Source organism: Perissodus microlepis, chromosome 4 (assembly GCF_051167445.1).
Source record: "Perissodus microlepis isolate ML-2025 ecotype Zambia chromosome 4, ASM5116744v1, whole genome shotgun sequence".
In the NCBI taxonomy this organism is placed as follows: domain Eukaryota; kingdom Metazoa; phylum Chordata; class Actinopteri; order Cichliformes; family Cichlidae; genus Perissodus; species Perissodus microlepis.
Window position 1 is genome coordinate 13,104,014 of NC_140464.1, and position 17,392 is coordinate 13,121,405.

Genomic DNA, 17,392 nt, shown 5'->3' on the forward strand with positions numbered 1-17,392 from the left:
TTGAAACTGCAGGGCCAGTTATTGCCTTTTTTCCCTCCCGGACAGCCCAATGCGGACTGGCCAACAGCCAATCAGAGTCTTGTTTACATTCTGTGACTGACAATGCTCTGTCCTCGTGCCAGCCAATCAGAAGCAAGCATACAATAGGGGATTCATTTGTAAACATTTAAAATAATGCAGTAACCAATCCATAGTAATAGCACTGCGTGGATAAAATTGGGGAATCTCTATCTTATCTCCATGATTCCGCATGGAGATAAGATAAATTGGTCTTGCAAGCATTGGTCAGAAATGCTGTAATGGCTGTAAAGAAGGGGAAAAGTAGAAGTACACGTGTTTATATGTATGCCCATGGATGAACGCCTTGAATTGCTAACAACATTTTAAAAGATATGGGATATTAATCTATAATCTATAAATAGTCTGCTTGTACTTGGTGTTGCAATGTTTTGTTTTCAAAACTGCATTTGTGAATAAAAACGGTATTATTTTATTGATTATTTAAACACTATATATTTTAGCGATGAAAAGACTGCTCAGATGGTTTGTAGGCAAAGATCCCTTGTTTAGCTTTAAATAAGTAATTAAAAAAACAAAAACAATTTAATTTAACATCTTCAATAGGGGGTGTCAAACATAAGGCCTGGGGATCAGATTTAGCTCTGCAAAGACTCCAATCCGGCTCCCTGTACAGCTTTAGAAAGTCGTGCAAAGATTTGGAACGTTTAACTGTATTTTTATAGGTTTGATTATTGATTAAGACCCCCACCCCCCACTGCCATCCACACTAGACCAAAGTAAAAGGACGTTTTCTATGAATGAAAGAAAGCTTTGTGTTCTAAATGTACAATTACAAGACAATCTGAGCAATGAACACGTATATCCTTCATTTTCACTGGCCCAGCCCAATTCACATCAAAGTGGGATGTATATGGCCCAAAAAGTAAAATGAGATTGACATCCATGCTCTACAGTGTACTCTTTGTTTTTTCTTCTTTCTCTCTCTCTCTCTCTTGTTCATACACACACACACACACACACACACACACACACACACACACACACACACACACACACACACACACACATATATTAAGTGTTTATGCTTTTACGTGGATTATTGCTCATTTGTGGCTTTAGAATTTTGGTAAATGGTTAAAACAACTCTTTTTTTTATTAGTGTCTCTTCCTTAGAATACTTTGGTGCACTGCTATAAATAATTAAATGCACATGAATGTAATATGTGCCGTTTAATTCTTGATTTTATACTATCATCAAGCCGTTCTCTATCTTAGTTTTATCTGCGATAGATTAAAAGCTGTGCTCGTGGTGCACTGCGCTCTATTGTAGCGATTTGTGCATCCAGTGCTTTTAAATCTGGCGCTTTTCACTCCTTTTATCACTGTCGGTCACCACACCATTGGTCTCTGCTGCCAGCCAATCGGAAACCACCCTGTCCCCGGGCGGGCGGCACGAGCTCATTAACATGCAGGTATCCGACCAATGGGAGGATGTGTTTACCCTGCCCTCGAGACGCGAGGTACGCAGTTGCACCGGGAGAGAAACCGCTGCTCGGAGATCCGAGCCGCAATCCAGCCAGGCCGGAAGCCCCGGTCGCACTGCTTCCATAGAGTGAACCAGCAGGCTACTGCACAGCCTCAGATGGAAATAGTCTACTGTAGGATTACACTCTAGCCACATGGTTTATTTCAGATTTTGATTTAAATGGGCGTCGCACTTGGCCTTGCACCTTTCCTCCTTGAATTTTGTGATTTTATAATTTATGGTTATGCAAGGATTTAACATACCAGTAAGTAGTAATTTTATATACCTGATTTTCTTTACTTTTAATAAAACATACCAGGGCCTGTTTACTCGTTGTAAAATGACAGATGGTGTAGTAAAAATGCAGATTTAAAAAAAAAAATGCCAGGCTGTATGTGGCATGCTGTGCATTATAGAGTGCCTTGTTATAATTTCTAAAATAACAAAACAGGATGAGCTGTATCTTCCGAGGAATAAATTGTAATTTTATACCCTACATTTACATTTACATGACATAATCAAGGGCCTATTATTATTATTATTATTATTATTATGCACTGTAATATTATAAAATGACTACTAATTAACGACTTTACAGCTCTTTTTTATTATCAAGAAGCTTAGAAGCTTAGCTGTATTATATTTTATGTGTTTTTATATTTTAGTTTAATTATTTTTTGATTAATTTTAATTTCAGCAATTTAAATAATAATAAGAAAATAAAAAATAATATCGTTTGATTAATAGTTTAGAATACTGTGCTTTACCTATTGGTGTGTATATATTATGGCTGCCAGACGTATAAATTCCTAGCGGAAAATTTGCATACAAAGAGAACGGGAGGAATGTCTTCACACACCCCGGCCGATGTGCACTCCTTGCCGGCCAGCTCAGTCGCGGAGGGCCGCTTGTCTCGCAGCACTATCCGACCTATACCGCGTGATTTGACTATCTGCTTTCCTGCCGTCGACTCGATCTTACAAATGTAATTGACATTTGCTTAATCAATTGTATTATGGTCGTCGATCCTTTGATTTTTTTTTCTCCCGTTATTCGAACGATTGTTTGATGCACGATTTCGCAAATTTTAGGCTAAAATAAAAAAAACAACAACAACAAATAACCACATGCGATTACACGGCAGCAATTACATACCCGTGCGTATAATTTTGGAATATTTAGAAAGCTGGTAAATGCTCAGTAGTGTTATTCTTACAGGTCTGTTGGCATACAGGAAAGGCTGAACGTAACAGCATGGCGAGGGGAAGGTAATGGCCGACTGCAAAGCACTTTCTCAGTGTGGAAACAAAGGCAGTCCTCCTGACGGGCGGCCATTCACCTTGGATCGCTTTGCAGCCCAAGAACGCAATCTTCTGCTATCATGAATGCTATAGCAGGGCTTATTTCACGTTTTCGCGTTGAGGATTCACATGCAAGCTCACACATTACCTCAGGAAGGCTCGGTCAATACGATTTTTTTCTTCTTCCCAAGGACCTGCGTATGGAGCGATTTTATTGTTGTTGGTGTGGCATTAGATTGGAGGCTGTAACTGGCAACATGGGGAGATAATGGTGCTGAGAATGAAATAGCTTAAATGATAATATGCCTGCTCTCTATTGGACGTTGTAAAAAAAATAGTTTTAATTTAATTACATTTTATTTTAGTTATTACATTTATGAAACAGATATAGATTATTATCGTGGAAATCCATTTGTAAAAGCTATTGATGACCTCAGATGGAGAATCTATAATATAAAAGGAATCTTTCACTTATATTTTGGAAATTACTAGAGTTGTTTTTTGAATCCCCCCCACCAACAGCCAGTACTGAAGCACAATATAAGCTTTCCCCTTTTGGGAGACCTGTTAAAATTCGTAATATATATATATATATATATATTTATTTATTTATTTTTTTTTTCCTTTTTTTTTTTTTATTTTTTTTACAGTAAAATACAGTTTATTTTAATTTTGAGAATGGGCCACTTTCCCATCCAGACTAAATATTTCTATTTTTGTGGCATGGCAGAGGATGTAGCCTGTAATGTATTTACTACTCCATTTGATTACCTGACCTGAAATAGGTCAAGGCAGACGAAGACAGTGAGAGTGCAGTTATTCACATGCGCACACACATATACTCACGCGCAGACGCGCGCACGTGCACACACTCGCTCACACACACACTCAGGGAGAGAGGGAGAAAGAGAGAGGGGGGGGGGGGGGTGAGTCCATGCCTTTCAGGAGCTGATGCATCTCTGTTATAAGGCTGTATTCTAAGTATATTATTATTTATTATTATTACTATTAATATTTTCAATACAATTCTTACGATTTGTGTCGAAACTCTGCGAACTGACAGCTCAGACTTCCTCTTCAAATAGTTTATTTTATTGTCATATTTATTAAGAACTGGGATTTTTGTAGCTTGAAAATGCTGCATGATATATTCGCGATTTATGCCACTTAATATCGTTATAGAGCAAAACGGTGCCATGCGTAATGAGAGGTGGATGGAGATTACAGAGGCACAAAAAACGCCATGCATCAACCCGAGACAATAGGACGAGCTAGAGAAGGCAGGCAGCGTTGTTCACCTTGAGATAGGCTGAGTAGGCTTCCATCATTTTTAACCCTCCGAAACAGGACGACACGTTTCCTCTCCCTATCAAAACTACAAAGCGGGGGTAGGGGGGATTGTCAGATTGCCGCAGAAATCACAGTTGATCAAAATCATTATATTACATGTCATTGTGCTTTTAGAGATGGTGACATCTGGTGACTGCTGACGTGGATGCTGAATAAAATGTTTAGGCTCGACGTAATCTGAGCATTGTAATGCTTTGCATACAAAACTGAACATATAGAAACCTAAAATGTGTCACCCTGCTCGACGTGTCTGTGAAATCTGAAGTACTCCCCTCCATATTTAGGCCTGTATCCCAGGCTGATCAATAGAGCCGGAGCTGAACCCGGCTCAGTGGGCTTTCGGGCGCCTCGGTGGTCGTTTGTATCTGCCATGTCTTATTTTCTGTAGTCAGTTTTAAGTCGTAAGGTTTTTTTTTTATTAGCAATATTTTAAATATATATCCTTAGTGTGACAGGAAGGATATTTGAGCAGAAATAAATGAAGCGGTACTAATGATGTGTTTTCTCCCATTTATTTTATAGTACTAGACTGCAGTAATGTTTTGCATCGTGTTAGGCTAATCTTAAATGAGCTTTCCATTTTTTCCATTTACTGAACATGTCTCTGAATTTCTCCACTGACAGAAAAGATGATCGGGGGCTACGTTTTTGGCTGGAGAAGCCTGCGATCGACTGAATGCAACACATAGATACGAGGGAAAGGATTATTATATGGGTTGCATTTGATTTTCCTGACCTGCCCTATCCGGATTTCGGATTACTAAACATTCTTCGGAATGGAAGGACGGGATTTCGCTGCTCCGGCGCACCTCCTTTCTGAGCGGGGCGCCTTGGTGCACCGAGCCGCCTCTCGGATCGCTCCCTCGGGCCACAGCTCTGTGCAGCATGCCGGCCACTTCCCGCCGGGGAAATACTACCCCTCACACATACCAATGGCTCCCCACTCAGGTTAGTCAAACGTATAATGTGTGTGTGTCTCCCACACAGCAATGCTGTTTTTCTTTTTCTTTTTTCTTTCTCATTTTGTTGTGCCATAAAGCCAGCTGTGCATTTATCAGCCCGAATACAAGACGGTGTCGGGCATGTATATGGAGTCGTACCAAGCTGATTATTTTTGCACAAAAGAGAATAATAGAGGGGGTTTTTCTGTTATAAATTATGGGCTGCTCAGGTGTGACTGTTTACAGGAATCCGCTATGCAAATATCAGCTAATAAATCAAGAGAGATTTGATTTACACAAGGCCTTAAACCAGGAATTGTGATTAAGCTGAATCAACATTTATCTCAAAGGTAATGACAACATCTTTGTTAAACAAATAGTCACTTGATAAGATGGGTAAATGCCATGTGTTTAAGAGCTGTTTTAGTTTGCACGTAGGAAGCTGGACAGAGCACAACGACACTGATTTCCTGCTGGCTCGCGAGCTGAATTTGAAATGAGATTTTGTCACTTCACGTTAAATTGTAAAGTGTCACAATGATGCCATCGCTTAACCAAAACCCTTGGCCATACCCAGAGCCATAAGCACGGAATGGATGGATGGATGAGCAGGTCTGCATGGGTTATGGCGTATGAAGGTTATAGGAAGGAAAGCAATGCTAATCCTCCTTCTATATTGGGCTTTGAAGTGTCGGGGTGCAAATGTGTTCACAGTGAATGCATCAGGTTTAGCAAGTGACTTGGGTTTCATGTGAACCCAAATGTGAATGTTTTACAAACGGAAGTATGCACATTTGTGTCTGCACAGAAGAGTCCAAAATTTACAACCCTGCAGAATTAACTCCAACAGCTCATATGTTTTTTTGTTTTTGTTTTTTTAAGGACAATAAAAGAAAATGATGCACAGTCCCTCCACCCCACAAAACCTTGGAAGTGCTCCTCTTTACACATTTACTTGATTTGTGATCACTTTTTGTGCCCACATTCAGTTTTTTTTAATTCTCTTCACACATTATTCTGGATTTAATTAAATATATAATGGCAAGAATTCAGTTCAGACAGGAAAAAAGGATAATATAATTATATTGCACAGTTGTTTTAATGGACTGGATCACAAAATGCTTGTTGGCCCTTTTTATTTTGTCCACCCATGTAAAACAAAAGAGATTTAAATAAGATAAGTCAAAACAGAGGCGTATTGATTGCATCAAACAGCTCCACTTTTGAAAGAATCTTCTTTGAAAATATGTAAATGCAACCCCTAAAAACACATGTTTATGATGCAGCTGAGCAGTCTTGGGTTACTGGCAAGCAAAACGGCATATTTAAATATTTAAACCCTTTAAAGTTATTTTATATGCCCAAGCCGCTAAAAGTGTAACAACCCGCTCAGTGTCGGTGGTGAAAATTCAGCATGCATGTCATCCCTGATGATAATTATTATTAATTTAAAAAAAAAAAAATCTGAATTGTTATTTTATATACTTGTTTGTTTATTTATGTTTGGGGTTTTTTAATAAAGTGTTCTGCTACAGCAGGGCAGGGTTGTAGTAAGTTAACCAGATCCTAACCAAATTCTGCATTCATTTGCAAAAATCCTACTAAACATGAGGCATAATTAGTCATTCAGGAGAATTCATGGGTGCCGTTCACAATTCATCTCTCATCATTCATGTGTGCTTTTGGCAGTAGTGACACACAAACACACACACACACACACACACACACACACACACACACACACACACACACACACACAGTGCCTGCATCCATATGTCTTTCATTTTTATTTTTTTATTTTCTTACCATTCATTCTTACAGATGTTTTGCTTGAGAGCACGAAGGCTCAGTGCTGGCTACAGAGCACAGGTGCACCCCTCCACCCCCTGCCCCCCAACCATATTTGGTGTACCTTTCGTAGTATTGTGCTACACACACGAAGGCCTAACCTTCCAAATGTCATCACTGTTCAATGAGCAACACAGGTGGTTTATTGTTCTCCTCAGTCTTGTCAGTAGCGCATGGGCGTGACAGCGGCGCGATCTAATATCCTCGTGATCTGCAAAATGATTTTATTCTTTACATTTCAAGTGTTTGATTGAATTAACATAAAAATAATTTGACATAATTTCCAAATCTTCTCTAGGCTCCACTAGGATGACTTTGTTATTGTGCTCTGCTGACGTCCAGCATTTGATTTATTGTTTCAGTAATATTTGTAAATGTCAGGCATGCCATGATGCAGATATGTGGATGAGACATGAAGCATAATTTAAATATATATATATATATATATATATATATATAATAGCAGCTTGTAAAAATATTGGATTATTTCTGTCAAGACCGCATGTTGCATTTTTTTTAGACATTTTAAAAAAAGAAATATTTGGTGGCAGAACTAGCTTTTAATACCAGTACCTGGATAGAAAGTTCATTAAAACACAATTTAGATGTAAACTTGTGTTGTAAAAGGAAAAAGAAAAAAAGATTTGTACTTATTCTGAATTTTTTTTTTTTTAGAAAGAACAACATTATTTTGCAATTTAATTACTTTCATATAGATTTTTTTTTTTCCAGTTTCCCCAAAACATGAAATGAAATCTTACTATGTAAGATTGGTTAAATGCTTGTAGGGTGTCGAACCAAACTGGTTCCAGTTTGTTCATCTTGACAGGGCAGGTCATTAGTGTCCCTTCAAGTGTCCTGTATGCTGGCAACATTAGCACAACTGAGCGTGTTGTTTGCGGAGTGTGTTCAGTTTCTCTTCACTTTACCCCTGGGGACTAACTTGCACACTGGTTCACATGAATACTTTACAAAGAGCATGAATATTTCAGGGTTGATGTAAAAATGCATTCAAAGGCGGGTTTCTGATGTGGCTCCTTGAAAGGGTTCCTCTGACGTTGCGGAGGTATTTATTGCGAGCGCTCCCTTCACCCATTGCTGCTAAAAAAGAGCGATGGCAGTTGCAGCATTCTCCTCTGGCATTGTTCCTAACAGGCTTTTGGAATTTTGAATTTTTTTCTGGGAAAAAATTCCTTTGTTTTTTGGGGGGTTTTTTCGGCATGCCACATGCACACTTCTACCCTCTTGTCCACTGAACCATGTTACTTAGAGCCAGTAGAGATTCTGTCAGTTTGCATTTGCCTCTGTCCATCTTCACCTACTACAAGCCAGTCATTTGTAATGCATGTCAGGTGGTCGATTTATAGTTTACACTTGCACTGTGTTCTGGGAATCTGACATTGGAGCAACTTCTCTCTGCCTGTACTTGCTGATACAGTTCGACACAGACCTGTAAACTCCTCTAATGCGATTTAATTTGGCCAGTTCATTTACAAGGACTTTGAAATAGTAATTTTATCTTCTTCTGGCTCTGATGCAGAGTTGGAGACGGTCCTCGCTTGGCTGTGAGGCCAAGATTCAGATGTTGGATAGTGTCAGAGCAGGAGACACAGTGGAGCTGTCTTTACTGCTGGCATTTATGGCTGTGGGCTCATCTTTCAGCCATATTGTTCTGATCAGTGTGCTCTGACTGAGGTGTGGCTGTGTGAAAGCAGCGGGGGGTTCACAGCCTGTCCATGGCTGAGCTCTGCTCTAAACATCCCATGTAATCAAAGGTCATATTTATGCCATCTCACTTAGTCTCCTCTTCCTTTGCATCTGCCCGGCCTCCCTTTCCATAGGCTGTCCTCTGTCTCTTTTTCCCTTCCATTTTTCAGTCTCCTTTCTTTCCAGCAGGAAGACTCTTGTGTCTGGGAAGTAGTGGTCTTCCTGCCACTTCTGTTTTAGCCACCCTCCCTTGCCCCTGGGCCATTGTTGTAGACCACAGCTTTGTGTGTGTTTTACAGCTGCTGTTAAAGATAAAAAACAGCCCCTTCCACCCCCTTTATTGTTTTCTGGTAGGATGTCCCTGTCATTCCCTTGGTTTTTATGTCCTAGTTGGATATCTGAGCAGCGCCCCCCTTCAAAGGTTAGCCATGCTGTCTGGTTTCTCCCATTTTTTTTTCCAAAGGAGAATAAATAACTTTACTGGGACTTTTATTGAACGTCTCATTGCTGGACCGTCCCATGGGTCTGTGGATGCTGGGAAGAGGCTTCAAAGACAAACACAGGTGTTTGGTGGAGTTAGCAAGGGGCTGGTTACAACCAGGGTCTTTAAAACAATAAACTTCAGCGAGTGAGTGAAGGTTGTTTGTGGGAAAAGAGGTTTCTTCTTCTTGGCCTTGTAGTTCTAGTGTTTTGAACACTCACCGGGTTTGTACCCAGCTCCTGTTTGCCTTTGCCCACTCCCCTTCCTTGTTGACCCCAGACAAGAGCAGCGGCTGGAGTGTGTTTCATGGCCAGTGTAATTATTTAGCAGCACAGCTTCCAGCCTCACTCATCCTGCCACTAGTCTTTTCTCTGGAACTCTTAAACCTTTTGGGCTATAGTGACATCTGAGCGAACATAAATTTTGAATATAGTGAGCATTGTATTAAAAGGCTACTTGTACACAGGGGCCACTATAGTTGATGTGCAGTGACAGAGCATGGGTCTTAGGCCAAGTTCTATTTGGCTTTACGCTACAGCTCTGCAAAACAGAGTGAGAACCATGGCCTGTTGTTGGGCTCGTTTGTGGATTGTTGTGATATAACACAGTTCAGACATGCTGTCAGTGGAGTCCCCCTGAATAGTGGAGGTGTTGCTTGGCATCCTACACCTGGCTGAAATAGCACCTTGCCCTGTGCAGCTGCCATCTGTCACCTTCCCCTGACACTGCGGCCCCCCCTGGAAATCCAACTGACTGGCAAGGGCAGTCAACTGTCTGTGAAAGGGTAAGCCCCATACATATTTGCAAATACCTTTGCTTGCAAGAGTAACAAGACTTTAGGTGTATCTGTATGATTAAAAATAATTTTTTTTTTACTAATGATTTAAGTGATCATGAAAAAATAGATTTTAGCATCTAAATCAGCCACTGAGTGTAATAAATTTAAAGTTCTATTATTTAAATTTTGTTGCTTATCAGCAAAACTGTTCGCACAAAGTGAACGCTTTGGGTAGAGAAAAAAAAAAGGATCTGGCTTTGCGAGAGGATTTTGGTTAACTGGTGGCCATGTTACCTCAGATACAGGCTCTTGACTCAGTTCGCTACCCAAACCACACCATGTGGCATGATGCCACAGAACCCTTGCCTTGAGCTTGGGGCGTGTACACAGGACAAACACAAAGGAGTCCCATGGGTGACGGTGACTACCAGGGTAATACCTTCCTGTATTGGATTTCAGGGCATTGGATTTCAAAACCCTCTCATGTATTTTTACACTCAATGTGAGGAAGTGAAAAGTTAATTGACGAATCCAACGAAGCCACGATGAACAGGCACGCACATATGCATGCACGCAAAAAATAATGAAAATAAAAGTGTTGTTGCCTGCTTAAATAGACTGATAGGTTTGCCCAAAGCCAACCACTGCTATTTTGTTTGTGATTCAGATCTCTCTCTGCCCCCCTCATGCTCCCTCCCTCTCTCATCTAGTATCAGGCTGCTTCTCATCAGGCAGCCCCAGGCCCACCTCAGCGCATGGCCGTATTGCATGTGACAGCTGTTAGACATTATTAACGGCTCAAGCAGAAAATCCAGATTACTGTTTTTTTAATTTCAATTTTATTATTGTAATCGTTCAGTGAAAAGAACAAAAAAAAAACAAAATAGGGGGCCCTTTTGTTGTTAGCAGATTTGCGGTCAGTGACAATACTGCAAGCACACGAGTGTTATGAATGTGTGTGTGGTTATGTTTGGGTTGGTGGGTGGGTTTGCGTGTGTGTTTGTGTGTCTTGGGGTAGTGTTCTCCAGACAAACCACCCCACCCCACTAGAGCTGAGGCACCCCGTGGTTGGCTGTGAGGCCTAGACAGGTGCATTGTTAACCCCCTAACGTCTGAGCCTGTCTCTGCTGGATCTGATGTTAGTTCTCTGGCAGAATTTAATGCCACTTGGTGCGGCATGCGTAGCAGTCCCAGTTTGTGCTGCATTCACAGGAAACAGCATGCTGCTCTAATGGCGTGTTCTTTCTCCGCACAAATTAGGAGTTTTGAAAATGACAGTTTTTCGGGGTAGCTGTGCAGGCTTCACTTTCTGCTTCAGCACTAACATGTTGTAATGTCTGGATTTTTATTTTGAAACAACGATACAATTCAGCAACTGCTATGGTTTTTCTCTAGAGTTTGTCTTTATTTCCTTCACTTTCTATTTTCTGGATTCTGAGCTTCCCTTACTCAAATGACTAATCTATAAATGATAGTGTGTGGCAAACTGGTAGATAAACTTTACCCACGATTCGAAGTCTGCCAGTGAAGAGAAGTAGGTGTTTGTGATGTACAGTACCATTCAATAAGATGTTCCACTTAGTATATGCAAAAAAGAAAATTGCCATTAAATATACAAGCCGTATGCCTCTGAAGAGTGTGTCAGCCCTTTTGTGAGAAAACAAAGATTAGCATCAGGAATTCCATTTTAATAAGTCTCTTGGGAATATCCAACCAGATGCCAAGTCCTCAATCCAAAAGGGACTTGTTGCACTTTCTGTCTCTCTCGCTGTTTTTTCCACCCTCTGTCTTGGTCTCTCTCTCATGCATGAATATCCTGAGCTCTGCCTGACACTGATCAGAACCCCCCCAAAAACTTCTTCCTCCCCTTCTGCTTTCTGTTCAAATCACTCATTTTGCACCATAAATTCTCTCATGCCTACATGTTTGTTCTTTGATGATCCATGTCATACCCTTTCTGCTCCTCCCTGAAGCTTCCCCACATCCTCCATTTCCCCCGCCCTTTTCATATCCACCCCCCACCACCAGTTCCTCAAAATGGATTGTTTTTTTGCCCTCTACCTCTTTCTGCATATTTTCCCCCTGCCCCCTCTGCCTGATGTGACCACTAGGCTACACTGCCTCCTCTCTCTCTGATACAGTATGCATCCCGTGGATCCGGGATAAATGACTGGCTTTGCAGCAACAGATGTGCGTACGTCTGCTGTCGCTGCTTTGCAGTAAAGTTTTTCCTCTTGCCACGCGTGCCCACTGACCTGCCCTCTGGTGTTAGCGAGTTAAGGTTACTTTGTTTCCTCGAGAAAGAAAGAAAAAACGGACAGAGAGAGGGATGTGACGGCAAGTCTAGATGCACACTTGTCAAATGCTGTCATACACTTGCTGGTGCATTACAAATACATACGCATAAAAAACAGCACGTACACACTTGCGTATGCACACACACACAGCATAAGCACGTCATGCAGACTCACACATCTTCCTTCCCAGGAGGCCATGGGGCCAGTGGGACAGAGCAAGCTTGAGAGTCTGGTTCATCTGTTTACATCTAATTATAGAAACAGGGCTATTTCTGCAACCACTACTCCAGCTTTTTTCATATTCTAGAGTGAGAGAGAGAAGGAGGGAGGGAGGGAGGAAGACAGTTGGGGAGTAGGAATAAAAGGAAGGTGTGAGAGAGAGAGACGAAGAGAGAGAGAGAAGAAAGAGGGAAAAAAACAAAGCCTTGACAGCCTTTTCTCACAATGGTGAGCGGTTATCTCATCCCCTCAGCACTGCTACAGTCTGCAGTGTCTCAGTACAGTACAACAGGACAGGGAGGGGGAGAGTGTCTTGTATTGTAAGCCCTCTCATCCTCATGTAACATGAATGTGCAAATTTATGAGAAACAAGCAACAGCAAAACAAAGCAATCGCTGTTTTCTGTTTTTTTTCTTTCTTTCCTTTCCCCCCTTATCCATTAGCCTTGACAGTCACCCCAATAAAAGAGAATAAATTCTGCACCCGTACCCTGTAGGCTTTTAGTTTGACCCAGTGGAGAGCGCCGTCCATCCAAAACAGTCCAAACAAAACGAAGTAAGAGTTGATGTTGGGGATTAACGTTGTATAAAATGTATCTAGTATTAAAGAGACGGGGCCAGTGCTGTAGTTAATCCTCAAGCTTGGTGGCTGACACCCAGCTGAGTGGCTGCAGTTTGCCGGTGGGGCTGGAGCGGGGGAGGCACTGGGCTTCCTGCCTGGGGATGCCAGGTGAGAGCCAGATCAGGCCAGGGATGTGCCTCTTTTTGGTTTGGGGGGGGGGCAGGCAGGCTGCAGCCTCTTGCAGGTTTTTTCATTACAAAAAAAAAAAGAGGAAGAAGAAGAAAAAGAAAAGAGGCTGAATGCACAGCCTGTGGGATGCAACTTGAGACAGGTTCTTCCCATCCCCCCACCCTAATACATAAACTCCTACATAATGGAATTGCTTGCTTGCATACACCAAACTGCCACCACCCACTCCTTTTCCTTTATTCTCAGATGTGGCAGGTAAATTAATTGGCTGCCAGTGTGTAACATATATGCCGAGATAAAGGTGCTCTGTCTGGCCGAGGTGTAGCGTAACGACCGTAATGATAGCTCCATTGTGCTTATGTTTAGGGGGGTAGTTAGCGGCACAGCTAGCAGGGTCGTTGCCGGAGGGCTGGATAGCCTCTGATTAATAGTGGGGAATGCTTTGAAGTGACACCCAAGTGCACCCGCTCACAGGCTAATGGCAATGCCATCGGTATAGGGAGTGCTCCCTCTTCCTCAGTCTTCATTAGCTAAGTTTCCCCAGTACTCTCTCGCCACCCACGCCTTACATGCTTGCCTCTTATATAGACAGCCTTTAGGAACACTTACGTGTTTTATTCTTGCAGTTGTTCCGTGGTTTCGCTGTCATTTCTCATTCACATTTGTGTAAGGAGTTTTTTTTTTTTTTTTTTTTAAGGCATCGAACGAAAGCAAAGAAGAGGCCTTTACTCACAGAGTTTCACCACGAAGGTGAACTGTGTCACAGCCTAAAGACTCATGGGATTCATGTGGCACAAGTGGGACATGGCAGGGGACTGTTCCCAGGATCCACTTTGATCTGGCATGCTGACGGACGAGCTACAGCTGTGGATGTGTGTGTGTTGTAGCAGGGAGGCAGGGTTGGGTCTGTCAGCTGTTGCAGTAAAGTAAACTATTAGTGGTGGGAGAAGGCAGCGATTCCAGTGAAGAATTAGAACCAGTTCTAATTGCAGTGAGGTTGGGCTATGATTACATGCTGGCTAATGCACTGACAGACCTCTTACTTGGCTGGCTCTCAGAAAGCTGCTGAAATGGCTCGATGCCTTTTGGTTATACAGCATAATGGGAGGGTGTGTGAACACACTTGTGTGTGTGTGTGTTTGGTATGTGTGGGTGGCTGCCTGTGTGTATCTCTGATTAAACTTGCTTTTAAGGAGTGGGGTTTTTTGTGCTTTTTGCATGTTTTTCCGCAAGTTTTTGCATACTTGTGCGTTTTCTGTTTGATAGCTGTGCTCCGCTTGTTTCTTGAGTGCCTGTCATTATTTGTAGTAGAAGCAACTTTTCTTTCCAAATCAAAACTCAGCTGGCACAACTGTCTCTGAACAGTACAGAAGAAGTGTGTTTTAGTGTGTTTTGAGTTTTTGTGTGTATGCCTCTGTTGTATTTGTGTGTGTGTCTGTGTATGCCCATGGGAAACGGCAATCAAAGGAGCCGTGTGGTGTAGAGATTGTATGAAAGGAGTGAGAGAGGAAACAGAGTGGCAGGCAGCTGAGAGGGCAGCATGTGGGGGTGGACAGGGGGCTGATGCAGGTGCCTAATTCTACCTCATCTCTGGGCATTTTATATTCCATCCATCTCTCTCTTCTCCAGTTCTTTATGGGGCTGCTGGTTGATACACCTGCTTCAATTACATTGCTGATTAGCGGGTATGTCTGAATAATAGCACACAGATGGATTTATACATTGTAAGCCTGTTGCTGAAGTAATCAGGTAGGACTTTTAAGAAGCTGTGCTTATTTTTCACCTCATAATTTGAATTATAATTAGGATTTTACGTGTGTGTGTGTGTGTGTGTGTGTGTGTGTGTGTGTGTGTGTGTGTGTTATTCAGGTGTGAAGGCTTCTTTCCCTTCTACAAGAAGCTCAGCAGTAAAGTGCTTAAAATCACATGATATTCCTTGCATATGGCCTGACAGTTATGGGAAATATCTGCTGTTTCTTCTTCAGACCCTTGGGCCTGTGTTGTCTGTTTTTTATCTAGGCAGAAAAAATACAGACATCATTGTGGTTTCTCAGAGCTCTGGAGGTCAGAGAAAACATTCAACAGAGTCACAGGAATTTTCTAGTGTGTATCTGTGCTGATTACTTACTGGTTTAGTCTTGGCTCTTACATAGACTGGTGTGTTTCAAGGATTACTCACGGGATCACATGAGAGATCTTCAGGAGGCATTTTCATACAGCAGGGACCCCAAATGCAACCCCAACAACAGTCCACTGATGACTACCAATCATAAATGTGTCATGCGTATGTTTATTCGTGTGTGGTTGTTAGGAAACAAAATGGGATGAGTTTGAGTTTATTAATTCATGTACAAGATCAGTAACGTGTCAGCTAAGCAGTGAGGTATGAGGAGCGAATTGGTCATCCTTGGTAACAGGGTATTGCGAGACTAGAATAATCTGTACACATGGAAACTGGATGGATAAATACCACGTGTATAGCGGTAAAGTGGGCAGCTGTGTGGGAAGCAGAGGATTGTTGGGAAGAGTGGAACATGTGAGGGTTGTGCAGATGTCTGTTATTTTAGAGAGCAAATTTTCTTTAAGCTATGAGGTCCACAGTGTATTAACTCTATTGTGTGTGTGTGTGTGTGTGTGTGTGTGTGACTAAATGCGTGTATCCCTGTTTGACAGATCTTATTTCAGAAAGTGGAGCTGCTTTGAGGATCAATACTGACATGCTGACTGCACTCGTGCACATGCACGACACACATACACACACTTTTTTTGCGCTCTGTGTCTCATCTGTCAGTTGTCAGTTTTCTCCAGCTCCATGGGTTCTCTTTCGAGCTAGGCAGATGGCGAACACTCAGAATGAAAGCAGATCCTAAGTCCTTTTGGATCTCCATCAGTCTCTGGAACCATCCTGCACAGGGCTCAAGTTTCTCAAGCACCGGCTGAGCCTTCCCGGCGCTCCAAACCAGCCGTTTCGTCACCTTGCTTTACCCAGCTCACGTATGTCGAGTGTAACGGCAGTTCTTTTAAGTCTCGCATCCAGCAGCAGTCGACATTAACTCACGCAAGCGCTGAAGCTAAAAAGGCTGCTGACAGTTGCTCCCATTGCTTACTCCACCTCCTCCCTGCCAGTTCAACAGATACCTAATCCCAGTAGGGTATCTATGCCCCTCTGCTCTTCCAGCTTCTCACCAAGTGTGTAGCCCTGCACTGCATGCATTAACCAAGTTCACCAAAGGGCATATTTCCCCACACTGGTCCATGTCTCTTACCTGAAGGAGCAGCTGCACTTCAGAGTCTACCAGCCTGTATGCTTTTATTTGAGAATGAGCAGGATTCATTACAGCACGCTTGCTTGGACTTGCTTTTGTTTGAAGGCCGCCCTGCACCTAACTGCAAGAGATTTTTATGAGGCACGGTTCTGAGCCAGTCAGCCAGGCTGCTGTGCCACAACCAGATTGGTGGGAAGCAGTGCCATTCCACCACATACACCATCTGGGAGATTGTGTGGAGAGGAAGGGAGAAAGTTTGTGTTCTTTTGATTATGCACATATGTTTGTGTAGATTTGTATTTGTGAACATGCAAAGGGAGAATGGTGGTTAGAGCTACTTGTGAAAGGATTGCTGGGAAAAAAAGTTTGTCTTTTTAAAAAAAAAAAATTAAGGTGGACCTTATACTGCCCCTGCCCACATCTTGTGATTTATGGGCTTGTGAAGGAAATCTCTCATTTGCCACTTTTCGTCTCTTTTTTTTCATGTCATTTTTTTCTCTCACTCCGTCTCAGTGGAATTCAGTTTTTCTCCAGATCTTTCACTGTTTCCACAAAGCGGCAATAGAATAAGAGAGAATAAGGGAGAAAGGGAAGCGAAAAGGACGGCAGCCAGAAGGAAGCCGTAGTCCTTTTTTGCGATTGGTTTAAAACCGTGTCGAATAAAAGCCTTGTCGTAGCGGATATGCTTCAAGTAAATATTCATAGGTGTTGACATGCCAGCGTAACGTATTGTGTTTGTGGCAAGCAGGCATGTCGGTATGCAGTGTATACTTTCTGCTTGTAAATAATTCAAAACACTTGTTATGGTGCTGTTCCCGCTGCATTGTGGTTTGAGCATCATTGTTGACACTAATAAATGAAAAAAATGTGTTTGCATCTTTTGTGCAACTTTATATGGAGAACACTGC

General features: G+C 42.1%; 1 protein-coding gene across 10 annotated transcripts in view; it reads left to right on the forward strand.

The window, feature by feature from the left end:
- The first annotated feature begins 1,549 nt into the window (after positions 1-1,549).
- The window catches only part of bahcc1a (BAH domain and coiled-coil containing 1a), a 62,064-nt gene continuing 46,221 nt past the window's right edge, over positions 1,550-17,392 (forward strand). For 8 of the 10 annotated variants that reach the window (XM_084925864.1, XM_084925869.1, XM_084925870.1 and 5 more), the window contains exons 1-2: positions 1,550-1,811; positions 4,822-5,145. In XM_084925864.1, coding sequence (XP_084781990.1) covers positions 4,974-5,145 — 172 coding nt within the window. In that variant the 5' untranslated portion in view covers positions 1,550-1,811; positions 4,822-4,973. The remainder of the gene's footprint in view (positions 1,812-4,821; positions 5,146-17,392) is intronic. The other 2 variants (XM_084925865.1, XM_084925872.1) reach the window with 1 other exon arrangement.